The sequence below is a fragment of the Haplochromis burtoni genome, unplaced genomic scaffold (genome assembly GCF_018398535.1).
Source record: "Haplochromis burtoni strain Fernald_Lab_line unplaced genomic scaffold, NCSU_Asbu1 Contig_3, whole genome shotgun sequence".
NCBI classification, from domain to species: Eukaryota; Metazoa; Chordata; class Actinopteri; order Cichliformes; family Cichlidae; genus Haplochromis; species Haplochromis burtoni.
This window is the reverse complement of record NW_024582364.1, coordinates 4,561,606-4,589,093: the sequence shown is the minus strand read 5'-3', so window position 1 is coordinate 4,589,093 and position 27,488 is coordinate 4,561,606. Positions and strand designations below refer to the sequence as shown.

Genomic DNA, 27,488 nt, shown 5'->3' with positions numbered 1-27,488 from the left:
GTTCATTTTCAGTGTTTTTTTTTTTATGTTTATCTGAATCTGAGTCACAGCTGCTTCCGGAGGGGATACTGAGGTGGTCCCAGGCCAGCAGAGAGATATGTCTGTCTATTCCGGTTGGTCCTGCCCTAAAAACCATACAATGAAGCTTCACAGCCAGATACCCAAACTATCTCACCTGGCTCCTGGATGCGGAAAGGCAGGAGTACTACTTTTGGTTCCTCCCGAATACCTAATCCCAAATCCTCACCCTGTCTCCAAGGTTTAGGCCAGACACCCTTCAGAGAAAACTAATTTCTGCAGCTTGTATCCACAGTCCTACTCTTTCAGTGTCCGCAGCTTACGGCCACAGGTGAAGGTAGGAACATAAATCCATGGGTAAAATAAAAGCTTCACCTTCAAGGTCACGTCTTCACCACAACAGAGCAGTGCTGCACTCTTGTGCAGGATTTGAATTCCTCCACTTCAGGCAAGAACTCATCCCTTACTCAGGTAGCAAATCCACAGTTTCATGACTTGACAACCTCATAGTTTAGATTGATTTTAAAACTAATTTGGCTACAGTTTTTACTGTAGAGCTCAGATCTGTGTTGTTTTTAAAACCTTTTGTATGACTGACCTCAACTTCCAGTGAAGAAAATTTTCCTGTGGTTGCACAGGTTTGTTAAATGCGCTGCTGATTGTAAAGGGTGAGTTGAAATCTTTTATCAGACTTGGTTCATTTTATATGGAGTGTTAATCTTTATGTAAGCTGCCTTGCTTAAGGACACAGCCTCTCTAAACCTTTTCACTTGTCTTAACTGAAATTCTTCAAGCAATTCAACTAAAATCATCCTTGTACAAACAACAGATCTACACCACAAGATGTTCAGTACACATTATACTGAGTATTTTTCCATATTATGGTGCTTTTTTTAAAAAAGCCCATGTTTTGAGAGATTCTGAGCTCACATGTTTTTCCAGCATGAGGAACAAGCAGGAGCTTTGACAGGTACTTAACAACAATCAAAAACAGTTATAAACAGGGTATGCTATTGGGCAGGGTGCAGGAAGAAGGCAAGAGGCACATACTCTTTAGAGCCCTATCACACTTTCCAGAGAGGAACTCGCTTTTTCCCAACTTACTGAAAAAAAAAAAAACAGAAATCTGTGAGTTGCTCAGACCGGAGCTATGAGCTAAGGTGTTTTCACAGTGCTCAGCACATATGTTAAAGCAATGTTTTGATGTTTATAAAGCTAATGCTTGAAGATTAACTAATTATAGTAAATCTCATATTCCTTTATGCACTGATTTCGAGTGCCTTTACCTTTTAAAGTACGATGAAACTGTTCAGAGGATGACTTTGTAGCCAATGCAGTTGACCCTTGTCTAAGGGTCAAACACTTTAATAATATTTTTAACGTCAACTTAAAATTAACTATTAAAAAAAAATTAAAATTAAAAAAAATTAATGTACTTAATTAATTAATTACTTAATGTAATTAATACAACTTTGTGGAGAACGGGCTCTTAATATTGTGACTAAGGGTCACTATTTACGTCCAAATCTCAACAGTATTGATGTCAATGCTCTTATTGGTATTGGATTGATACATCACTACAGGATTGTTACTTTGTTCCTGAAGTTCAGTATGTAGCCCACTGAATTTGTTTTAAGGGAGGGGGGGGGGGGGGGATTAGAAAATATACCTCAAACATCCACTATAAAAATGTCTGAAACCTTTTGTGGTTTTTTATTTATAATCTATATCACATTTAAACAACAGAGGTTGACCCAAAGTACTTTAGAGGCAGGCGTATTTATATTTAAGGTCTCTAAAAACCCAGTTTTAAAATACATAAAGAGCTGAAAGCTGTTTTTTGTTGCATTAACTAATTATTGTGGAAAGTAAAATGGAAAGTGGAAAGTAGAATTTGCAAACTGATGATGAGAAGTGTTCTCTCCCTTATAAAAGTTGCCCTTATAGGTTATTGGCAATACTGGCCCTGTACTTATTTGCTATTGGATCGATACCAAAATTTGCATTATCACACATCACTTATTTGTGACGTTCGTATTTATTTATCCTATTTCTTTATCCATTAAAACCACTCCACAATCAACACCTTTTAGTTAAGCCCTTTCAAGGCAGCATAAATGCACCGTGTGCAGAGAGGTGATGCTGGAAAAACAACTCATCTGCCACTTTCAGCAGTTCAAAAATAGTCTCTGCCTTTCTGCTTGACAGCCACAACCAGAGCAGACTAGGAGGATGACAGTGGGAATGGTAGGTTGTCAGGAGGAGGTGGGGAATGACGGTCTTTTCTACTTTTTTTCCACCTTGTGCTTTAGTTGCACCCTCTTCCTTCATGCTAACAGCTGTCAAAACGTTTTTTTTATTACAGCAGACCGCAGAGTTGCAGTTCATATTAGAGGCTGGTACAGGGCAGGAAGTTTGGAGGAGTCCAGCAAGCGGGGCACATTAAAGCTTCCTAGTTTCTCAAAGCAAAGCAGCTAGGACCCAGGGGACGAATTGCTAACACCAAGAAGGTACTGCTCCCACGCTAATTTAGGTACACATGTCAGACATGTCAAAGGCTTTTGCGCTGATGTTTTAGGTGTTAGAGCAGATACTCTCGTAATTGTGTTTTGTTTTCACTACTGTATGTGAAGCTTCTATTAGCCTAAGATCACAGAACCACTTTCCTCTTGGATTAATTGAGCTTTAAGACTTACATGAAGAGGCCTCCACATATTTGAAAGATTGTTGAAAGAGAAAACTCTGAAATCTCCACTCTGCTCGGGGGATAGAGCCTGTTGAAATAATATGAGTTCGACACGGTGATTCCCCAGCTCATAGCAAATGTCCGAACACGGTAAATCCAAAACAGAAATGTTTATGTCTTGCATTCAATAGTTTTAATGGTTACATTGTTTGGAGTTGATGTAAAAACATCAGTGTTACGGTAATATACAGTATAATATGTCAGAGGCTTTTATAATCAGTTTACACTAAATCAATATAAATTGTCATAGCAATGGGGGAGCGGGGGGATACAGCATGAAACAGTGACGATCCAGCAAGGTTTGTATCAGATTCCCCAAAACACCTAACCTCAACTGTCTTATTACGTAGCAAAATCACTTTTCTTATTTAAAAGGTTGGTCCCAGGGATTTTATTTTCCCAACATTTCCCAGATGGAGACCTTCTGTGTCTCACATGTTATTTGCTGTTGTAGAACAGAGGAAAAGCTCTCAATACCGGCTTGATTTTGACTACTCACAGATAATAATTATACCAAAAAAAAGCAAACAATTTATTGAATCTTTATTTCTTTTTTCTCTTTTTTCTCCATTTTTGGAAATTTAAGCCAATACCATTCATTTAAAGAAATCTTTATTGAAATTGCTACAATTTAATGCCCGAGAAAAGCCACCCACTCAAATGTAACTGAACATTTAAAATTAAAAATTGCACTCACCTTCCTAGGCATTGAGAACTGCCTTAATTCTTTGCGTCATAACATCAGTGAGGTACTAGAAACATTGCACAGAGATTTTGGTCCATATTAAATGTGTGTGTAAAATATACACCATACCATTACACCACCATCAGCAGCCTGAAAAGAGACAGAAGGCAGGATAGATCCATGTGTTCATTTGATTTATGCCATATCTTAACACTACCATCTAAATGGCATAGAAGGAATTGAGGCTTATCAGAACAAGCAATGTTTTTTCAATCTTCTATTGTTAAATGTTGGTGATTGTGTGCAAATTGTAGCTTAAGTTTCCTGTCCCTAGCTTACAAGAGTAGCACCCAGTGTGGTCTTCTGCTGCTGTAGACAGGCTTCAAAGTTCGACATGTTTTGACATGCATTCACAGATGCTGTTCTTTAATAAGTGGTTATTTGGGTTAGTACTGGCTTTCTACTGCCATTCTCCTTTGACCTCTGGAGGACTGCTGATCATGATCAACTACCAGAAGTTTTCTCTATTTTGAATTATCCATCCATCCATTCGCTTCCGCTTATCCTTATCAAGGTTGCGCAGGGCTGGAGCCTGACCCGGCTACCATAAGGCAAGAGGTGGGGTACACCCTGGACAGCCAACGCAGAGAGACAGACAACCATGTAGGCAATTTAGAATAACCAATTAACTTAACCCCACTAACTGCATGTCTTTGAACTGCGGGAGGAAGTGGGGTACCTGAAGAGAACCCCCGCAGACAAGGGGAGAACACGCAAACTCTACTGCTAGATGGTGGATTTGAACCCAGGTCTATTTTGGGCCATTCTCTGTAAACCCTAGAGATGGTTGTGTGGGTAAATCCCAGTTAATCAGCAGTTTATGAAATAGTCAGACCAGCCGGTCTGGCACCATGTCACCTTGTTTCAACTTCAGCACATTGTCTTGACTTGTTACGTGCCTAAATGCATTAAGCTGCTGCCATGTGATTGGCTGGTTACATATTTGCATTCATGAGCAGTTGAACAGGTGTACCTAAGAAAGGAGCCAGGAATGAACATATTAATTTCTGGTGATGTGCGATACCACTGATTTCCTTTCCGATCCGATACCAAGTAAAATTCAGGGTGGTATCGACGATACTGATACGATACCGATACCCTATACAAAAACGTATTTAATTTATTCTATCTCAAATTATAGCGTCATAATGATTACAGGACATCAGATTACTTGTTCTTATCACTTAATAATGCAGAGTTCATCATATAGAAATAAAAAACTGAAGTTTTGCACTATTTGAACACCTTGCCTGCCTGCAGCACTAAAGGACTCAGTGAGAGACATCTGTCTCGCCCTAGCAGCACCTGTCCACTCCTCCTCTTCAGTTCGCCTCAACATACGCTCGTCATATTCTGTGATATGATTTACTCTGAGGTGTTTGACAAGGTCAGTGGTGTTGGCACAACACCTCACTTTTTTGCCACATGTATCGTAAACCATGCCTCAGCTGTTTGTGGAGGTAAAATACGTCCGCACATGACTCCAAGTACACTCAGCCATTCTTGTGAGTGCGCACGCCAAGGGGCTGCGACACATTTATACAGCCATATTTCACACATGACTATGAAACCCGGAAGAGGAAGTTGTTCCTTCGAATGTAGACAATCCGAATGTTATAGTTTCTTTCCACTGTGTTCCTGTTAATGATAAACTACAAATTTACCCTAAATTACTAAAATATCGATATTTTAATGTGAGAATCGATTCTAGAACATAAATGACTGGTATCGGAGGAATCGATATTTCAGGATCGATCCGCACATCACTATTAATTTCACATTTTCAGAGGCTGAATCCAGCAAATATGTGTCATCAGTAATGGAAGAACTTTAAATTCAAGGCATGATATACTAATTAAACTTCAATGCTACCAAATAATGCAAGTACATATTAAATAATTTAAAAATCCATTTATTATTTCAGATTTTTTCCGCCTTTGTTATACAAAGATGTTAAATAACTTAAATACATTCTTACCAGTCATTTGTGATCTGTTTAAACCTACAAGCTATACACATGAGGTAGAGGAAAATAATTTAGAGTTCCCATAAGACATGAATAAGTGAACATGGACAAAGCTTTGTTGGTGTAATATTATCACAAAGGACAATACATAGCTGGTGTATTTTATCTTTGTTTTACAAGCACAGCACAAATCCTAACAAAAAGTACATGTACATGTAAAGTGACCCTAAGGTGAACAAGTCCATACTGATCATCAGTCCTTTCACAAAACTGCTGATTATACAAGATTAAGTTCTATAAAATATTCTTGATAACTGTGATTTTCTTTGCATGCTTTCAGAAACTGCATTACCGCGAGTGAATTAAACCAACTAAAAGTGAGCTGATTTGAATTTTGTTAGGATTTGTTAGTGCTTAGATAACAATCTTGAGATATAAAATGAAATATGTTGATAGTATACACTGCTTCTCGAAGCCTCCACCCCAAAAGGAACAAACACCCAAAAAGAAAACAGAGTAAAAAATACAGGATATAAAATCAATTTAGACTTTGAAGTTATTTACACTAAACACATGCTCATAATATATTTAAAAAATAATTTATCTTTCTTTTCTCTACAACATAGAATTTTGTACATGATCCACTGATGACTAAACAGTGCAGTGTTGGATTTGAGAGCGTGGATGACTGTGACATCTAAAAACCCAGCGGACTGCTGCATCATGCTCCTCTTTTCTGGACTAAATTTCTACGCCTATGTACAATCTATAAACAAACAAAAATGCAATCTGTTTGCATTTCCTGTCGTGTCTGTTTTGAATCCGTTCAATGGTAGAGAACCTCACCATGTTTGGGCTGAGGCGGAGTGTGTGGCGCAAACACACACCAGAAGCTGTGGCAAGCAGGCATTTGTGCTTTGCGTCTCTGCATAGCTATTATGGTTTCCATGTAGCGTGCAAAGTTCTATGTATATGTTTTGACCAGTCTTTATTTGGCATGCCATCTCATATCAAAATGCTTGGAATTCATCTCCTTTAGACAAATAAGCCATGCACGGTTCTCTTCTTATCAGAGGGAGCTTTGATTTAAATCACTGTGAAACTCCTTTTTAAAAATGCACTGTGCAGCATTGATGATTGAAATCCGTAATCATCTCGTTTCAGCAGCTGTATGCCGTTTCAGCAAATGCTTCACTCATTTATTTAATTTCAATTTGTGTTTCAGATGCTTGTGAGAGTTGAACATGTGCCTCACTTTTGTCTCTATACCACAGGAGAAGAAACCTTTGCTATTTACATTTTTTAATAAAAAACAAGAAGAAAAAAAGATTCTGCACTGCACTGTATCCATAAATACAGATCTTTAAATACTTTAAAGGGCTTTTGGGCTTCAGTGCGTGAATGGTGCTATAATACAAAGCTGGGTCCCTCACTCAGTAGTTAATTCACACCAATCTAAAATATGGCCTATAAGGTCCTGTATTTGATAAAATATAATGTTTCTAAGCACTAAGTGCTGAGAATATGACAAAATTTTGTCTGCATTGTTTGTGTGCACAGAGGCATTTCTCATAAAACTGTAATGGAAACAATTTGCATGTTCTTCTTATCAGTCAGCTAGTTAGCTTTGCATAAACGCCGCAAACTTGGACACAGCGAGACTGAAATGTGCCCTAAGGTATCAAAAGCCACCTTTCAGTACCTTTAAGGTTCACTGATTAACAAGTTACATCCTGTCTGTTTAATATGTACAAAAAAGCGTAACAAAGACGAGGCGTGGTTTAACTTCCTGGATTAAACAAACAAGATATAGGAGGCCAAACAGTGAGTTTAGAGGTGCTGATGGGCAAATTTTGTTAAAAGTAGCAGTTTCCTCTGTTTCTTTATGATAGGCTAAGGAAAAACCAGACTGAAGTTTATTATTTCATACCACGCAGTACTTCCTGCAGTGTCAAACCGTCACTCTTGTATGGTGGGGTCAGCATGCTGCGTTGTGTTAACTGTGTCAAAAGGTGCTCAGCAATAAGATGAAAAGGTAAAGTTAACTTATAAAAACAACTTCACTGACTTCAGAAAGAAGACAGCCGATTAGTAAAACGTAGACATAAATTTGCGGAACAATTACACAAATATTAGTTTTATAATAGATCTTTATATTAGCTAAGAGGCTTGTGCTTTCATCTTCACTTGAACAAAAAGTCAGTCGCCCCATACTGTTTGAACTTCCACTGTACACACTGCGTGTCAATGTATTTCATATGGCTCAATCAAATTTGTGGAAGCAGAAGAGGAAGGAAGAATACGAAATGGCAGGGAGTTAAATTCCTCCAGTTCTCCACAGTTTTCTTTAGAACTACAAAGTAGATTTAAGCTTCACAAAGCTCTACACTTTTTGATCCGAGTCTCACGTGGGCCTTCTGCTGATCAAGAGATCACCTGTTGCTATGCTTTTGACTGTAATAACAAGGCCGCTGTCATCTCCACCTTGGATTCAGATGTTCTTTCTGGTTTAGTCAAACACATATAGTGGTTTAAGTTATTCCCTGAACACTGGCCGAGAATAGCCTAAACTGACTGGTTTAGTTATCTTCTGTTAATGTATGCACTAACAGCTTCATATTACAATATTACAAAAAAAGAAAAAATTAAAGATATTTTTGTTCCTCCTCATGAAGGAGTAGTCCCAAAGGATCTATAAATTATCCACAGAAAGATGTCAGACACAAGCGTGCTGCTTTCCAAAGGGCCTTGTCAACATGAATCAAAAAGAAAACTGAGCAAGAGCACACAAACAACAAAACATTTGTGTGGTTAGTGGTTTGTTTTAACATAGTTAGATAAGTGGCTTATATAATATCATTACAATATAACTGAATTTATGTACATATATATGCAAACACACAATGTGTGTGAGTGTAAATATGTGCGTGTAGAGTAATTCTTACACCCTGTCTTTTTCCTTTTTTTTTTCAGTTTCCGTATATGGTTTTGAATCGCCATAAAAAGTCGTCACTTAATTTTTCCGCTCCCCCCCCCTCGCTATCTACCTCATGTTCACATGCTTACAAATACTGTACACACGTAAAAATTGACAAACACACACACACACACACACTATTCCTCTTTGGGCAAAGCCCCAGAAATCAGTCTGTTGATGTCACTGTCCTTGTGTTGTATCCTCATTAACTGGGCGTTAATCGGTTTTCTTGTGAATTGATGACAAAGATTTTTGTTTTTCTTAAAGGAAAGTGAAAGCGTCTCTCTTCAAGGTAACGCTGTGATAAAGAGCTTGAGATGTTGACCCAGTTGTCTGAGAAAGTTTTTATTCTGCAGGACCTCTGAAACCCAACCCACAGAAATCCCTCAAAGTGCTTATTGCTTCTTGGCTCGCTCCTTTTTTGCTTGCAGAACGCTGCTCCGACACCGAAAGCAAAACTCTGCATGAGAAAAAAAAATGCTCCTCTTCAACACAACCACCTTCCTCAGACTGAAAGGGCTGAACGGTGCCCCGTTTACCCCTTGCAGGTGTAGACCTCCTCTCTCTGTGTGCACTGCTTGCATTCAACGTAGCAGCACCAGCGCACCTGGCATTGGCAAGGCCTGGTCACCTCCCTGCTTTGAGTGTTGTGGCCTCGCCCGCAACAGATAGCATCACAGTTTTTGTCCTTGTAGCATTTGCGGGCTGCGGTGCCCGGTGAATATTTGGTGGGTCTACAGAAACTGGGTGAGTCCTCGATGTGGAGCAAGTCCATAGTGCGGGGGATTTGATCGTTCAGGCCGGGCAGGGGCTGTTGTTGTTGCTGCTGCTGCTGCTGGTTGCGGCCCGTGGAGATCTCTCCCTCCCCGGTGGCCTCGTTGGTGGAGCTGCCGACCTTGACGGAGGTCTCGTAACGCTGCTTCAGCTGCTTGCCGATCTCATGGAAGGGCTGGAGCTGCCTCCAACAGGTCTGGACGGTGCAGGAGCCAGATACGCCGTGGCATTTGCAAGTGGTCTCCACTCCAGCCTTGATTACCTGGACCAGAGACAGAGCAATACTGTTAACCACTGAGAACCAGTGAAGGCACACAATGAAAGGTATGCAATTTAACAAGCTTTTGTTTAGCAAACAGAACTTGAAAGAGCCAATTCATTAAAGTATTCTCACAACTAGATGAACTGGGTGGAGTACGGCGGCTTGGAAAGGTTATAGACATATATTTTACATTCATTGCTCTCTTTCATATCATAATTAAAGGGGAAAAACTTCACTTATTGCTTGTGAACTAAAGGAGAACAATGGCGTCTGAGGCTTCTTGTATAAAAGGAAAAGTGAATTATAGTTTGTGGGAGGATTGATTTTGTTATAATAACCACAGATGAAATTTTGATTAAACAGTTGTGGTTATTATGATAAGTGAGGGGAGGTTATGGGTAAGAAGAAGCCACAAAACAATCCATTCAGTCAACTATGGGAACCCTTCATACCTCCTCCTGTACTGGGTACTTTACTAAAATGTGTTTTTTAAGCCCAGAGTTGATCAACCCAGCGCTATAGTGCGGTAATTTTGGCATAACCCAGAGCAAAGTCACGCAAACGTTTGGGAAGAGAAAGAATATCGAAGAAACCATTTTTTGTCTTACACAAAATCACACATAATTGCAAGTGAAACAGAGGAATTATCAGCTAAAGAGACCACAACACGTTACTTTAATATCACTTGACCCCCTAGCAGTCAGCCAGAGTTCATTTCTGCATCCACCACAATGTGTAAAGCAGAGTGTGTCCGCGAGAATCAATGACAATAACATATTGTCTTATACAGGGTTTGGAAACAATTTACAAATCTTTTCTCAGACTGTGAGAGAGATCGGGGAGCAGGAAGTGCATATTCATCACACCAGCAGGTCAAGAAAATTTGATAGGTCAGCCTTTAAAATGTCGGGGGGATGCAGAACCTCGCACATTCCAATTTTGTCCTCGGCGTGGGAATTCATCCTGAGCGAATGCGATACACCTCGCTACATGTGCAAATTATGAAAAGAAAAAAACAAAGAAAGAGCCAAAACAATGTTGTAAATCTTTTATCACAAATAAAATCTCCAAGGAGGCTGGATTTAGGAGAGCCAAGTTGAAAAGGAAGAGCTCGCATTCGTTTGGGGGAGAGTTTTATATCTGTTAATATTTGGGAAGTGTGCTTTAGCTGTAATTCATTTTGAAACCAAAATGAAAAAGGCCACAACAGGCACAAAGCACAGTAAAAGAAATATATTCCAGACCATTAGTTTGCTTTGGCTTGACATATTAGGAGCATTTATTCTGCTATTAAAAACACTTCCAAGATGAAAAACCCGTATTTGCTCACCACAAACAATCACTGAATTCTACCAGAGCACAAATGAGACTCTTAGCCTATCTAATCTGAGAGAGAAAACCAAATATTGACTAATGAACACTTTCAGATTTCACTAAAATTTACAGCAGCATTACTCTGGGTTTCTTTTCAACTTGTGTGTTGGATTTTTGAAACACTTCACAATTTTCAATTGATTTTGCTCTCCCAAAATGCCCCAGTTAACATCATCCAGGTGTAGGGAAGTTCAGGTCCCATCTGGTGATCCTAATTACATATTTGGAGACAGTTAAGATGGAGCAGTTTGAGTCAAACAGCAGCGCTGTAATGTTTAAACTCCAGTACAAAAGCAAAAGCCAAGATATGGAAATGCAGTGTATCCGGGATATGGCACAAAATGAATCGGTACTTCACATTGATGTTTGCCGACAAAAAGAACTCAGAGTATATTGTATTAATGCTATTTTCCCATCGTTTAAATGATTCATACAAGCAATTAGCAAACCTTTCTGTTTACATAATGTCTGTCTCGCCATATGAACTCTGACCCTCTTCAAACTGAAGTGTGTTTCCTAGTTAGATTCATGTGTATGGAATAACTCAAAGTCTGTAGAAATTGCAGCGTTAATAAAAGGCGAGTGAAGCTGACACTTTGGGTAAATATACTGCTATGAAATTAGAGTTTGATAAATCTTTCTTTTTCTTTGACTGTTACTCCTTAAAAGTTTTCCAACATCGCTGACATGTAGATGAATAACTGTCACAAATTAAAATGAAGTCGAATTTAATGTTTTCAATAAATTATTAGCTAATATTGTTGCTGTCACAGACCATCATATACCTCTAAGAGGCAACAATGTCGTAGAAGGAGTTGGAGATCTGAGATCAAAGCAGCAGATGTTGAGATATTTGCTTTTGTTGTGTCGGCTGACTTTTGGCTCGAAGCACGGGTCAAGCTCCAGAACGAATGAATCCCCCATTTCCCATGGTGCAGCTAGATCGCGTCATTGGTTAGACCAAGTAAGTAAATAGTGCTATCGGTCGGTACGTCATGACCATTTGACGCACTTACCTTCATGCCCACATTCGTATTGTGCATGTCCACACGTGCACGTAGATCCTTGTTCGAGCGTTTGCCCAGGAAGTCCTTGACAAACTTGTTTGCGTATTTGAGGTTGTCTCCGCAGCCTCCCCACTGCCACGCCTTACGGTTCTCCAGGTCGGGGGCCTCGTCGCATGTACAGCGCTCCATGCGTCCTGCGCTGCAAGCTTTGGCCATGGCATGAGTTAGACCCGCTGAGGAGATGGCGTACAAGAAGGCCGTCTCTTTAAATCCTAGAGAAGCCCGATGGAGAGTGGCAATTGGGAGACAGGAAAATAAAGGGTTTTCTAAAGAGTTGGCTCACTCACACATTAGGTTTTAAGTGCACAAGAATAAAATGCATATTCAAATGGGAAGAAAAGTAGTAATAATTACCTCTTTTTAATATGTTGGCTCGGTGGCGCCCCTCTAAGGTGCAGTTCCACCTCTCAAAGCGGAATTGGTACTGGCATTCTAGGGCGCTCATGGTGATGGCCTCTCTTAGAGTCTCCGCCACGCCCGGGTCTCGTCTGCACATCCTGCGCTGCTTCTTTTCTAGTTTGAGCCGGTCACACAGCTTGAAGTGGGCCCTGCCTATGCTCTCCTCTGGTAAAGAGTTCAGTGGCAGGACAGACAACGGTTCATTACCTGTCAACCTGGAAGAAAGCATCACAAGCCATTTGGAAACAGAAAGATACTGGGATTGTCTTGATAAAGTATTCAGACAGAACAACAGGATACTGACAAAGCTATACTGCATAAACAGCACAGGAAGCACAGCTGCTCACATAATGCTCAAAAGTTTGGTTAATGTTCAAATGAATTCAGCTGTTCAGTGGTTAATGTTCAGGGGAATTCAACATTTGCTGGAGATTGAGATCAACTCTCGGTGGAGGTGTGTCTGAGTAAAGAGCAAATTCTCTGCAGTGGTGGAAAAGTCAGGTTTACCATGTAATTCTTTTGAATTTTGGATACCTAAAAATCCCGTTGTAGAACAATGGAGTTATAATTAGCTTTTGTTTTAAAGCAAAGGAGAAACAAATTATACTGTTAGCATTTTTGTGAGTAGTTTTTATCCATGGGGAAATTTAAAAGAAACGGGGCACTTAATGTAAGAGTGCCTCTGGAGTACTTTCAAAAAAGAAAATGTACTCAGTAACTTTTTATTTCAGAAGCAGGGAAATCAATATCTCTGCCCCTTACAATGTAAGTACACAATATTATTAGTGGTGTGGGCTTTAAAAATATCTGTAGTTGTAATTAGTTTCTCCTCTCCTTTAAAACTGAAAAAAGGTTACTTACTATGTTTTTTTTACTGTAGTGACATTTTAAGTACCAGTAGGAACACAAGTCTTTGTACTGAAAATTGCAACCTATTCACAAAGATTTACATGGGCAACTGGACCGTAGGTTATGGGCTGTATATTGACGTTCTACCAAAGGTTCCTGAAATCAATTTTTTTTCCCATTTTACAGCAATAAACTTACAGCATCAGCTGCATACTGACCACTTTAATACTGCAGTACGAGGTTATAATGTGCAGATGACAAGGCATTCAGTTAGTGTGGGGACATTTTAAACATTTGTACTCTGTGATCGTGTCTGTCGTGTTACAGTAAAACAGTAGCCAGCAAATGGTTGGTTAAATATTTATACCAGATCCTTCAGATGGGTGGCAGGTTGTACCTCGCTGTACAGATTTAAACATGGCACACAGTATTGCTGCTGTCATTATAAAAAGTCTTATATATCGTATAAAAGTCTTTACATCTGAAAATCTAGACTTTCTGTAGGGGACATAAAACGTGGTGATCTTTTTAGTTCTGTGTTTCTGTCCCACCTCACTCTGGGCTAAACTCTCATTTATGATGTCATCAAGGGGTTTCACTTAGGGGCAGACTGGAACAGCAATTTGACTCCATCCCACGCCACTCTGTTCATGCAAATTGTAATCGAGTACTACCTGGACATCAGGCTTTTTACTACATAATTATTATGTCAAAAGATTATTGGACATCCACTTTGGAAACTGGAAAGTATGTTGGTGGTGAAAGTGTCGGTATCTACAAAGAAAAAAATGAAATAAAATAAACTCTACAAAAGAACAACAAGTTAATTCATGTGCTCTTTTGTATTATGTGATGTTGACATAATATCGTTATCTGATTTGACATAATGTCACGGTTATCATTAATTATGGTATGTAGCAAAACCCCGTCACTGAAACTGGCCCACTTATCTGGAATAAATGTTAACAACATTATAAACACAATAGGACCAACCAGCCAATCTCAACACTGAGGTTTTCAGGTATGCTAACAGTGCTCTCAAAATGCCCACAAAGAAAACCTTGAACTCTGCAGCTTTATTTTTTGACAAACAAAAGTATCAAACAAAATCCCCCGAAACTGAACTTAAGATACACCGCCATAAGAAGGGTGTGTGTTTAAGCTACAGTCCACCCAGACCCAGACCTTTTTTTTAACCTTTTATATTGAAGAACCTGTTACCTGTTAAGAAGCACTCCCTTGCAGAAAGCGAGAATGAGCAGATTCAAGTGCACATCTGTGCAAGTCTTTGGGGTGTGAACTCTGATGCTAAGCATGCTGTGGAGATGCATGCAGTCTGCGGGAGTCAAGGGTGTCTGAGAGGTCTTTCAACTCACTCCTGTTTGCTACATATAATGTAGCAAACTGTCAAGATGACTGTTCACAGTAGCCCAAAGTGGCCCTCAGGCTACTGGGAAATGGCACGGTGCTCCAGACAGCCAATGGTTAAAGTTAATCCCAGCGCTCTTGATGAAGCGAGTACAAGTTAGAAATTATATTTTTAAATAATGCTTAAACAAAATTTGTTGTTTATTATTACGCCCAGCAACATTTATGAATCAAACAAAGGCAGACCATCAGGAATGAGCTTAAGACTCTAAGAACAACTGCATAAATGAGGCACCTGTATTCATCCTACGGCTGCAAAGTACTTTAAATACAGCAAGTAAGAATTTCAATTCTAAACATGGTATGGAGAACATGTGGCAGACTTGCACTCCTTTCGTCAGTTTATTTAAGGGATGCATATATAAAACACACAAAGCGGGGACTGCCACATAGCTGGCAAAACCTATAACCAGCGTTCTGAGGTTGTGATGGAGAGCGCAGGGCATTACTTTCATAAACACACACGGGGGACATGACTGTCAGCCTGTGACCATTTTGGTCACACCAACTGACAGGACTGGCACCCTAGTTGTTCATTATGTGTAATTTCTGGCCTCCTTTACACTGTTAAAGTGAAACTGAAGAATAAATGGATTTACTGAACTCACAAAATGCACAAGCTCTCTGGCCTGTGTGCTTTTTGCAGCCGGACTTCAGACTTTTGAAGGATACTCGTGCAAGGAGCGACACAGTATTTATCAATGAGATTATTTATCAATGATCTGGACTTCTGGCATTCAGTGTAGGCTGAATTTTCCAGTGCACTAAGGATTACAGCTTGCACATGTCAACACCAAGGCACAACATCTGAAAAAGCATACTTGAGAGACAATGAAGAATTATTTTATTTTGAAAAGAGAGCAATCGGAACTGCATTTATTTTTTGGGCCAATGTTTGCTGCTTTCAGCTGTGATGACAAAACATATTTAGCATTTAAGATTAACACTTTAATCCTTCATATTTCCACTATCACAGCACTAATATACCAACAGTCATAAATTGTTGTCCATCCGTTCCTGGTTGCTAAAAGTATGCATACAGCCAAACCAATTAAAAGAAGTTCAACTTTATAACTGTGAAGCGTAACCGCAGCAAATGGAAACGTTGCCTCACAGTTTACTACAGCCAAGCAGTCTGAAAAGAAGATGGAAATAAATTCTGCAATATTTTTGTAAAGGTGCAGAGCACCTGCTCACTGTCTACACCTGGTTAGTTAATGTACCAGAAGCGATGAGCGCTGATTCGCATTACTCACATTTTAGACTTCTTTATTATTTTTCAGAGAATATTCTGTCACCACTCATGATCACTTGAGTCACGAACAGAAGGTCACAGGATTTATTCAACACAAGATTTGTTTTATTAAGTCCAATAACCGACTGAAATGTTTCCCCTCGAGTGCTCAATTTAATATCAGTGAACTTAATAGTTCACAGATGTTATTTGATATTTTTCTTTACAATAAATTCATAGTCTGGTTGAGAATCCGTGTAGTCAAATCAAAAAAGGAGTCCTCGGGGTTTGCTTTCAGAATGGGTCGAAAGGTTTTCTTTTTGCAAAGTGTGTTTGCCTATTCTTAACTTGTCTGACAGCAAGTTCAAATGGAAACCTGGCAAGCTGCGTCTTGACAGAGATCGCCCTCCCAACACACTTGGAGAATAAGAAAAATGTATGGTTTGAGGCGTACGCAGCGAGGCAAAGGGTGTCTTTCTCTGAACAACTGACATTTTCCTCTAAATTGTTTCACGCTTTGTTAAGACACTCTGATTGCAATGTCAAGGAAACAAACATAAAGTCTCTAAACAAACAAATCCAACGGGCCCGGCGTGTCGCGTACGATTGCCAACCTTTCCTCAGCATTTCTTTTGCAAGCGAATGTCAGGGATTGAATAACGCTGCAGAGCAAAGAACCTGTCATGTTAAAGAACATGTAAGACTTTTTTTAATGCACACAACATTTTGCTCATGCAAATGTCTGGAAATGAACACAGAGACATCGATTAAGTGTACTGCTTTGGAAAGACTGCTAATGGTAGCTGAAATATACGAATACCAATATGCTGTGGACATTCCTCAGAAAGACATGCACAGTAACACGTATCAGCTCAGGCCCTCCCAAACCCCTACATGCCTGCAAGTATTAGAACGACAGGCCTCAGATGCCTCGGCAACGTCTACTTGTCTGAGACAAAAATGATGGTAAGCGTGAAGCTGGAGGGAAGCCAAAGATGACACGACACTGATCTCAGCACCATTGTCTCTTTTTCAAAGAAAGGTGGGGGGGGGGTTCTAGCTAGCTGCAAAGAAAGCCTGAGGGCAAAGCGAGGAGGAGAGGGACATTCGAGCAGAGAAATACTTCTTCACATCTCTGGAGAAGAAACTACTGGCCAAAGCTCACTCTTGTGCAATGTTTCCACTCTGTGGCAGACGAGAACGCAGTCAAATAGTATCGCAGATGTACCGTGCTTTATTTTCTTCTATATTTAAAAAAAAAATGTTTACAAATGGATGCACTTTTTAATACTTGATGAGAGGAGCTGTTCATTTTAATCCGATTCAAATTCGCTGGATTCAAGATAATATTTTCCCTGGATGATGGACAGTGACCCCTGCTATCACACAAAAGGGTCGCACACATTCCAATAAGATGATCTGAGAAAATAAATAAATAAATAAATAAATCACACTGCTGTTTGCTGAAGAATGAACTCATTCAACTCGCTAAGAGGAAAAGAATTGGATAAGAGTTAACCTGGGTCAATCATAAAGTCGACTCTGAGACTCGGACAAAAAGGAATAACTGGAGTCTTCCTGCAACGGTGACAACAATCGCTCGTTCCATGAGAGCGTTTCTTAAAAAATATGGGACCACTTTTTCTAGAATAAATGTAATTCACAGAAAAGGTCAAAGGTGAACGACGCAAAGACAGCTGCTAATATACCGTGTAGATATCCAATTTTTTAAAGTTACCTATAATTAACCTTGTCGGATTCGTGTTCACATCAACACATCCAACAGTTTTCACTCCTACATGTCGTTTATATCACGTCCATTAAAAGCATCCATCTTGAATCCACGTGATTATCACGAAACGTGCGCGCTTCAAAGCAACACGCATGCATCTTCGCAGTATCTTCCCCACAGTGAATAAGAAAGCACGAACATGTGTTTTCACATCACGGTCCATTTTCTGTCGTGTTTTTGTTTGAGGTGTTGGCACAGCAACACCAATTACACACGGAATATAACACCAACATATAAAACTCATTATTATCCCATGTGAGGTGGGATTCCTGCTGATGTTTGCTCAGCTTTGCTTTTTCCATTCACACTCTTGCCTCTACACACTGTGCAGACATCACTGACCTACTCTCACGCTGCACCTCCTCCACTGTCTTTCACTTGGTAACAGTGCAGTTTGTTTAGTCCTTTCTCTCCACCTGTCAGCACCTCCCATTGCCCGTGACATTTACTTTATATACATTTTCCAATGCAGCGGGTTCAGCGAAAACGGACCATTTCACACGGCGGAGCACGACAGTCAATCCTTCAAGGAAATCATTGACTAACTCTAAACTTTGCCATCATCACTCGCTCTCTGACTTTACATTGCACTCCTGGAAGTGACCCTCAGCTGGTAATTCTGCTCTTTCTTTATTAGTAAGGTATGTAGACAGCTAAGAATACCTACTATCTGTCATAGTCAGAAAAAAAATCCTATTACTTAAATGTGCTAGGCCTAAACAAATTCTTTCTCAGACTACAAACGCAGCTTGTTAATTACTCGTAGTGCTCATGTGCCCACAGAGACATATATTAACAGTCTCTGTATAGACATTAATCTCGAGAGTCTAAAGTTGAAAACCTTAGAAAAAGTACATCTAAATCAAGCAAACATCTGGTTGTTGAATAAGAGGTTATTTTCTCCTTTTTGTTAATGTGCGTTTGAATTTTGAACAGTTGGCGGTCAAACAGAAGTTTTTGCTGACGATACATAAGAAGGGATGAGTCTTAAAGAATTAAGAGAACGTACAGGGCTCGAGCTGCGGCTCTGTATGGATGCTTTCTATGTTAGGATCTGCAGCCTCTGTAGGAGATATCCATATTCAGTAAACATGATATTACAGATTGCTGACCTAGTGTGTAATCACCCCCTGGAGATAAGAAAACCACCTGCTGAGCAATATCATTGAAAATATGTTTTCTTAAATAAAACAACAAGTTAATACAGTAAAACAAACAAAAAAAAACTTTCAGTTTTCTGTTTTTTGGGGCAAGAATTCACGCAGCTACACGCATGGATCTATGTGCACACGCACGTGGAGTCTTACAACCTTAAGTCAACACCTACAAGTTGTGGCTAAATGCGCCCAGACAGGAAAAAAAAAAAAGCACAAAAGCCACAATTTCTCCATCAGCCTCAACTTGCAGGTTGTGTGGTCTACTGTCTCCTAGATCACAACCAACCCCCCTCCTTCTTCTCCTCCTTTTTTCCCCTTTTCTCCAAACTTCCCCTATTCCCACTGGTCAGTTAGTCTAAACGAATGTCAATCATTCCAACCCAGCTGTTGGCTCAAAACAAAACGGTCTCTAGACAAAACTATTGCCGTCTACGACCTTAACCTACACAAGACAATGATAGACGTGAACATGTGTCCTGGAAAAGTTTAACTGTGATGAAGACAAACTGCCGTGCTCACCTGATATTAATATGTGCAATGTAAGAAAGCATATTACTCTGAAACTCTGAGTTTTTGCAGTAAATTAGGCTTACCATCGGCGATCCCTTTTTCTTTTCCTTTCACTTTTTCCTGCTGCCATAACAGCATTTAAAAATCCTCCTTTTGGGGGGGGAGAAAGTTGTGTGCTTTTCTCAGAAATGTTGGATGAACTTCAGACCACCCTGCCCAAGTCCCATCTGGTGTATCCCAGGCCATGCCAGAGGTAGTAGGAATGTGAGCGTGTGTAGTGTTTTCCCACTGGCCCTCTCTAACCATTGCTGACAATCTGCTCCACAGCTTAGACATGAATAATTGGAGAAACCATGTATCAGTGTCGAATGACTCTCTGGTTGCTGTTGTTCACCTCCAAGAAGAAGTGTAAGAGAAGAAATCCTACACTGACCTCAGGCGTTTTCTCCATGGCGAAAGAAACTGTTAATTCCCCGAATCATTAAAACAAAAACAAAAAATGGGGGAAAGAGTAAACGATTGTGTATATGGCTAAGATAAGATAAGTCCCTAGTTGAAAGCGCTGGGTGTTGTGATTGCTTCTAACAAGCTGTGACTGACACAGTGCAGTAACACGACAAAACAAAGTGGTACTGGCCTGGGACTTAAGTAAGTCATTATTAGTTGAGTAATGAGCCTTTCTGCGTAGTGGGAATGTCGTGCAATGTCTAGAAGTACTGCTGTTCACAAAGCTAGGGGGGAAGTCCGCTATCTTGTATGACTTAACAGGATATGACCCAAAGTTATGTCATCTGCTGTCGTTTCTGGTCATTTACAACCCACAGAGGGTATGTCAGACTACTCCCATAAAGTATCTGAAGGAGACAGGACTCTGATATTTTAAATGTATATGATACTACGCATGGGTAATAAGTTTCACTAGAAAATACTTTTGTTTTACAGGTCAAAAAAGTAGGAAAAGGGGGGAAAAATATCTAGTGTCCAGCCTAACTTTTTAATCCACGACTGTGAATGTGGAAACTGGTAGCCGAGTGGCAGCACTATAGGATCTGGCCCTGGGAATGGGAGTGCGGGGCATGGTAAGAGGTTTAACTGCTATGTGAGAACTCGAGGCTTCTAAGGTCAGCAGCTCAGTTATAGTCACTGTGTGACTGGCACAGATTGGGCGTGCAGCAGTGTCCGCATGACTCCCCAGTTCTAGCCCACACCATGGCACAGAGTAGCCCTGTACCAGCGCACCGACACACCAAACACACTCAGGCACACATACTGTACTCGGCTCTCACCGATTCCACGTGCTGAACCACACTGTGGCTATTTGGTGAGACTTTAAGGTCAGAGAAATTCAACAAAGCAGATACAAACACAGTACTTTTTTTCCCCACATATAACATGTTATTCCTTTAAATCTCATTTCAAATATTAAAGCCCAAATACCTTTTGTCACAGCATTTTTCAAAGTTAACCCCTTAGCAGTCCTATTAGTCCCCTAAACCATCCAATGTCCCGTGGGCGGTACGTCCGACTGCTAACAGTTTAAAGACGCGCAGTGTCGATTAACCGCGTCTGACAAAGATTTTTTCGGCTGTTTTTGTGCTCACTCGTGACTCGTATGTCAACGGGAGTGAGAAAAGTTTGACTCTTGACAAGTGCTTGATGATTAAAAAAGCAGCTGAACGTCATGCAAATGGGCCACTTTCAACGTGAAATGAAATCTGCCCCAGGGTGAATCGCAGAACGTCTTCCGTGCCTTGGCCTGTTCACGTCAGTGTGTGTCTCACTGTGTCCATTCTCAAACTAATATTCTGGCTTTATGGATAAATAAGCCTTTTGGGAGAATCTTAGAGTATATAAGCACACCCATCCCAGTGAAGCATCTGAGTGCACATCAGCTTAGTCTTCTATATGATCGTGTTTATGCAAGATAAACTCAGGTTACCCTGCAAACAGGTGGATGATACTGAAAAAAGGGTTTTATGCTGACTGCTGCAGAAATAATCTGTTTGATTTTTTTTTTTAAAAGACACTAAATGTATCAAAATCTATTTTTCTTGGATGTGATAAAAGCAGATATTCTCTGGAAGGCCAAAGTTTTAAGTGAGGGTTTTGACAGTCTGCTAATCTTGGCACGTGTGAGGTGCCATGTCTCTTCTATCCCCACAAACTACGCAGAGAAAACTCGCCTGTGGTCAAGGATGGAAAACACAGGACATAGTGGTCACACTAACTAGCATCATCTCATCAATGCCTGACCACTAAAAGTATCTTGAGTCTATATTAGTTTTCCTGTTTTGCAAATTGCCCATGTCTCCAGCTCCATCTGCAAAGATCCTCATATGTTTGCATTTTAACCAAGAAGATTTTCCTCTCCGTATCTTCAAGCAATCCATCAATGAAATGTACGCCTGGACCTGCTGCCCTTTTATAATCAAGCGTCTCTTAATTGTGGTCTGTTTGGCATCCTGATGACACGAGAACTTCACCTCCTTCAAATGTGAGCACGCCAAACGCATTTTGAAAGCCTCTCCAAACCATTCAATCTTCAAAAATATCCATCACAACCATGTTATTACACAGTATGAGCCCCATAACAGCCCACATCGGGGGCCACCGAGCTCTTCTTAACAAAGGTGAGTACCAAGCTCTGTAATTACTGATGGTTCAACCCATAAAATCAGCAGCTACACTATGCATCTTCCAGTTTAAAGACATGTAAATTTGTGCAAAAAAAAAAAAAAGTACAGCTTTGCTCTATAAGCGTTCAAAGACATTTTGAACCCATCATGCAGGATGACCACAAGTGGGCATAAGCCAAGTAAATGTTGCACTACATTTACATTTAATGTTTTCACGTTTTGTCTCCTATTTATACACAAGAAAGAGCTGATGGAAGACCATCCTGCACTCTCAGACAGTACTGCACCACCATGTGGTACCCACTAACATAGCAGGACTCCAGAAGGATGTAACAGGGTACAGAGCTCAAAGCAAAGCCTGGCTTAGCTCAAATCTGGATGTATCAAACAGAAATATAAAGAAAACAAAACTCTCTTTTAAGAGGGACGAGCGGTCAGCTATCTAAGCTTCCAGGTTCGCGTGATCTCACTACACTACACTGTCATGAGAATCCTATCTTCTTGGCTCATGCTAAAGTGATACCCTTTGAGGTGTGGCTTTGGCCACAGGATATCCTATGTAGTTGGGAAATCCCTCTATCAACGGTGCTCCCCGCCCTGCTGCACGTCAGGGCTAATCAGTCCTTAAGGCCTGGTAATGAGACGCTTGCCACCACTGTCTGCCAGGCAACGCCAGCCTGAGCCCGCACTAACTCTGCTCCTTCTAATGAGTGGTAATCACCCAGAAGCTCCCCACAAACCACTGCAGGGATGCCAGCACGCACATAAGGCAGGCAAGCCAGAAGACAGGAGGGATGGGGGGAGGAGGGAACCAAAGGAAATGGTTAGATGGAGCTGCTTAAAAAACAAATTTTAACATTTTTGCACTGTGCTCAAGAAGTAAGGCTCCTTTGAAACTTAAAAAAAATGCCGTTTGATACATGCCAGGAACTAAGTCAGCAAAATGATAAAATCCTCAGACGGGCTGCACACTGAAGAAAAAAGAAAAGAAACATCACTCCTCAATAAATTTACACACATCCCATTTGCTATCCTGTTGCTCTTGGCTTACTGCCTCACTTAATGGAGCGCTGAAAACAATAATTGCATCTGAAAGGAGCTCTGCTCTTCAGGATCAAACCGATGATAGAGATTTTAAGGATATTGCAGCAATTAAATAGCAACCGCTATATCTGCTTCTTCCGGATGCTGCGGCGCGTCTGTGATTAGTAAATCCCAGTTGCATGACTGTGGGCAGCCTTCCTGTATATGTCGCATGTGTGCTAAAGAAAAACAAACCCTTGACTCAGTGTAAGGACTCACATCCAGCACAGTTTACAAGACCGCAGAATGACAAGCCTTTTACCAAAACTTAAATTTAAACCAACAGAGTCGTCTCAGAGAGCACTCTAAGCCCTCACGGGGTCACCTGAGCAAACAAATCATCCCCTTTGCTGACAGTTAACGCCATATCTAATCAAGGTGCTGTAACCTTAAGGTAAGTAAGGCAAGCTCAGTGAGCATCTCCAATTCAATCTCTAATGATAACGGATTTAGCAGAACCAGCACCTGCCACAGCAGGCTGAGGAAAAGAAAATGAGTGTTCACATTCTTGTGGCAAAGGATGACAATTTAAGCGGGTGCATGGCTACGCCAGGAATCCCACCCCACCCTCAGCTACAGCAGACTAGAGGCAGGAGAGATTGTGTTTATGTTACACTTATGCTCCACCGCACTTTGGAAATTGGGTATGCAACATTGACCCTCTATTTTGAGTAAATCAGTACCCAGGGATGCCTCGTGCTCATGGAATACTTATTTGAACAGGTTTGTGTTAGTATGCCCCCTGGTCAAAGCTGAGCAAGACTGTGCTGGAGTGTCACCGGTGTCGAGTTTCTGGGAAGCCGGCCACGGGGCAGTCACATTTTGTATCTGTGTCACCTGCGCAGGCTCTTTCAGTATGTTTCATGTTCCTCAGCAGCAAGGCTAAATCATTCACTGACACTCATTCATATTCCTTTCTCCCTGGGCCACAGAATAATAAATCTGGAATATTGTAATACCACATGTCTCTCTGCACTACACATGCCACAGATAGAGAACAGACTGACATAGGTAATTGAAAGCAAGTGCTAACTGAATAAGTAAATATGCATTACCATTAGAACCATTAGGGCTGATTTTGGTGCCAATTTGGCACGTCATCTTTAATACAAGTGCCTGCCAAAGGGCGACACTGCAACAGGAGGGGAGACAGAAACAGAGAGCAGTGATACATTTGTCCTTCTAATGCAATTTTAGAAATGAATTGAAACCAAAGACCAAGAGGCAGAGAGAGAAACTACTTGATACGTGCATGAGTATTAGACATGATGATGCTTTGCTCAGAAGGGGCTGAGATATTTCCATCACACAGAACTACTGCAGGTGTCATACAATTTGCTTGCATCACCCAGTTTCCAAAATTAGTGCCAACACTTTGTGCAACACTCCACCCCCACCCCCCAACAGAGAAAAAAATATTACCCAGAGATCTGAAAAACAGTTACTGTGAGATACATAGCGTTTTACTACTTCCAAAACTTCTTTTGCCTTGACTCAATAGCAAATACATACTATTCAGATAACATTTGCCTCCAGGAGAATGTAAAACCCACTTCAACAGGTCGGCAGGTCTGACATACTAGGCTAATGGGCCCTTAGGGGACAGTTCTTGTGCTCTCTTGCAGATTCACATCAGTTCCCAGATCGCCTAACACTCCTGGATCCTGCACAACACCCATACCTACCATAAATTTGACTCTGCTGGCAAAGCTTCAAGTGTCATCACTCTGCAGTCTACAACCGTTTGTCTCTGTGTGTCTGTGTGTGTGTCTACCCTGTAGGGGAGCACTAATAGCACCCATCAACAGAGATATTTGTAGATAATACAGAAAAGCACCAAGATCTTAAATGTGTTTAATGTGCATTTCCACTTGCACAGGTACATTCCAGTCTGTGGGTTTCTTTTCGGATTAAAGCTCTCCAGCTCCAGGTGAAATATGGCTGCGGTCCCACCTGACATGCTGACCTCATTTGAATGACCTTGGCTTCCCAGCACTGTTAATGTTCTTCTGTAACTAAGACAGAAAAGGAAGCTAAGAGTGTAGAGTGTACGAGTAAGCAAAGTGCAGCATGAGTAGCCACTCTGAAGTGGAGGTCATAGTGGGCTACACCTAAAATCCAAGGCGTTCCCTGGGAATGACTTACTTTGAAATATACACCCGTGTGCGCTTTCTAAATGAAACAATGTTAAGTGCGGGACGCGATTCACGAAACGCTAAATTTTTCAGATTAGTTTCCTGACACGTGTTCCAGCTGTTTTCGTTTCTCCCGTTTTTATCTGATGGAGGTAGCAGAAGAAGAAAAAAACTGCCAAAGTTGTGTGATGTTTTTGCTGGATGGGGGGATTTTTTCTGTGCAAGCTGAGCAGACGTTTCGGCCACCAGTTCAGTCAGTCAGATCGCTTTATTGTTACCAGCTGTTGAGTCTGAGGCATATACACTCACCTTTCGGCTCCACGGCTGTTTTCAGAGTCGACTAAGGATATGATTTTACAAGTGTTTCAGCAAAATAACCCCTTGACCGCTACCTGCCACTCAAACGTGCCGCGCTCACTGAACAGTGGGCGCTGGCTCAATTGTCAGGGAAAGAATGGAGGGGAGGGGGCTCTCACCGGTCAAAATCATACATACTTCCACCTATATTATATTAGATTATATTTGATTTAATGTCATTCTAAGATAACCAACACACTGCTACTTTTTTTTAATTAGCAGCACCTTCACTGAGGTAAATTCTTGAGCAGACAACCGGCTGCACACACCAGCTGTGAGGCCTCCAGGTGATACCTCGCTGACCCGAAATCAGTGATTTAAAAAAATAAACTTCCTTATTCCACTTTCTAAACTCACTAAAGAGTTTTCAGTGACTTACTACATTAAAAAAAAAAAACCTGCTTTGAACCAATCAAATCAATGAAAAGTAGCATCATGGACTTAACAGTGCGTCTGTCATCTCTTACCCGAAATATGCTATGGTGGGTCCAGGCAAGTTGAGAAGATACACTATAACTGTGAACGATAACCATCCCAGGAGTAGGTGTCCATCCAGCATTTTGCTGCGGCTCCAGGGCAGATCATTTCGTTTCTCCTGAGTAGCTGTGTAAAATCCCTTGTTGAACGTTCAACACTTCTTATACAGAGAGGAGCTGCTCTGCGCTCCTCCCATCAGCAGAGAGAGAGAGGGGGGGGGGAGAGAGCGAGAGAGAGAGAGAGAGAGAGGGAGCAGCACCGCGATACATACAACCCAACTGATTCACAATTCCCCTCTCATGTTTCAGAAAGATTATTCATCTCAGTGCGTCTTAATTTATGATTGGTGTGACAGCTTCTCCTCTGTGGGCGTTTTAAGCACCACGCAGTCGGTATTTGCGCAGATTGAAGTCGCTCTGAGCCGGACTGGACGGTGTGATAAAATACCTGCACTCAGTGACTGTTTATTTCCAGAATGGCAAACCAAGAATTGGTTTGAGTGCAGCACAAGCAGCACTGAAATATCGCAGCAGTGTTATTGTAGTCTATACACTGCCCTACATAGAAGTCCAGGTGTGTTTTTGTTTTGGATTTGGTGTTTTAAAATGTCTTACATGTGCACGTGTTGGAAACTAGCTGAGGGTTATTGTTACAAGTACTCTACTCAGATACTCAAATACTATAAGTATACTTAAGTATGCACAGCTGATGAAAACCCCTTACCACAAGGGCACCGCTGACTACAGAGGAAGATCATGTGATTTTACTGAAAGCACCAGAGCAGCTTCTGGAGTAGATATTATTATTATTATTATTATTATTATTATTATTATTATTATTATTATTATTATTATTATTATTATTATTATTATTATTATTACAAGTGTATTTTGTATGGCAATTGTGTTATAAACTCATGTTTGATTTGTTTAGGTTAGAAGTTTTATATTGTTGTTATGGGCAATTCACTCACACTCATTTCTGATACTTTACAAGTATAATTTTACCTTAGAACTGAAGAAGCTTCTTGGATGAGAGGTGAAACGTCTTCAAGTAACTTAAAGAAGTCCAGACGCTTTTCTTTGCAAGCTCCTTTGACTATAATTTTACTCAGATTACTACTTACAATAATGTTGTTGTTGTTGTTTTGTTCTTTTTTGTATAAGAAAAAGATTGTGTGCATCCCTCTGTAGACATTTCTATCCTCCAAAGTGTGTCATACCTTGGTTCTGGAATCAGGATTTTGGGGTAGTTCACACATTTACAGCTTCCTGTTTTGTAGATCTTGGCTAAAGAGTGTCTACTGAAGTTAAATATCCGTCAGGTCTTGCCTTTTTGCAAGACGCGGTGATCAGTTCTGCTAAACCAGCTGCGCTGAGGTGAGTTCACCCGCAGTTCACAATGAAGTAAATTTGTCCGCAAATATAACTGTAGGCGATTTCACAAGAAATCTGAAAGCAGAAGATGAAACCTTTAATCACTTTGCAAAATATCATATTGAG

General features: G+C 40.7%; 1 protein-coding gene across 1 annotated transcript; it reads right to left on the bottom strand.

Moving 5' to 3' along the window:
• Positions 1-8,876: 8,876 nt before the first annotated feature.
• Positions 8,877-26,116, bottom strand: wnt9a (wingless-type MMTV integration site family, member 9A). The gene is made up of 4 exons (XM_005912573.2): positions 25,977-26,116; positions 12,284-12,543; positions 11,879-12,141; positions 8,877-9,488 (listed from the first exon to the last, which is right to left on the bottom strand). The coding sequence occupies exons 1-4, from the start codon at positions 26,066-26,068 to the stop codon at positions 8,988-8,990; spliced, it is 1,116 nt and encodes a 371-aa protein (XP_005912635.1). The 5' UTR covers positions 26,069-26,116; the 3' UTR covers positions 8,877-8,987.
• Positions 26,117-27,488: the final 1,372 nt, after the last annotated feature.

Excerpts from the sequence above, each read along its gene's own strand:
- wnt9a (XM_005912573.2), bottom strand. The coding sequence starts at position 26,068 with ATGCTGGATGGACACCTACTCCTGGGATGGTTATCGTTCACAGTTATA. Across the intron at positions 12,544-25,976 it reads CCCACCATAGCATATTTCGG|GTTGACAGGTAATGAACCGT; the intron begins GTAAGAGATGAC and ends GCTTTCTTCCAG. Across the intron at positions 9,489-11,878 it reads ATACGAATGTGGGCATGAAG|GTAATCAAGGCTGGAGTGGA; the intron begins GTAAGTGCGTCA and ends TCTCTGGTCCAG.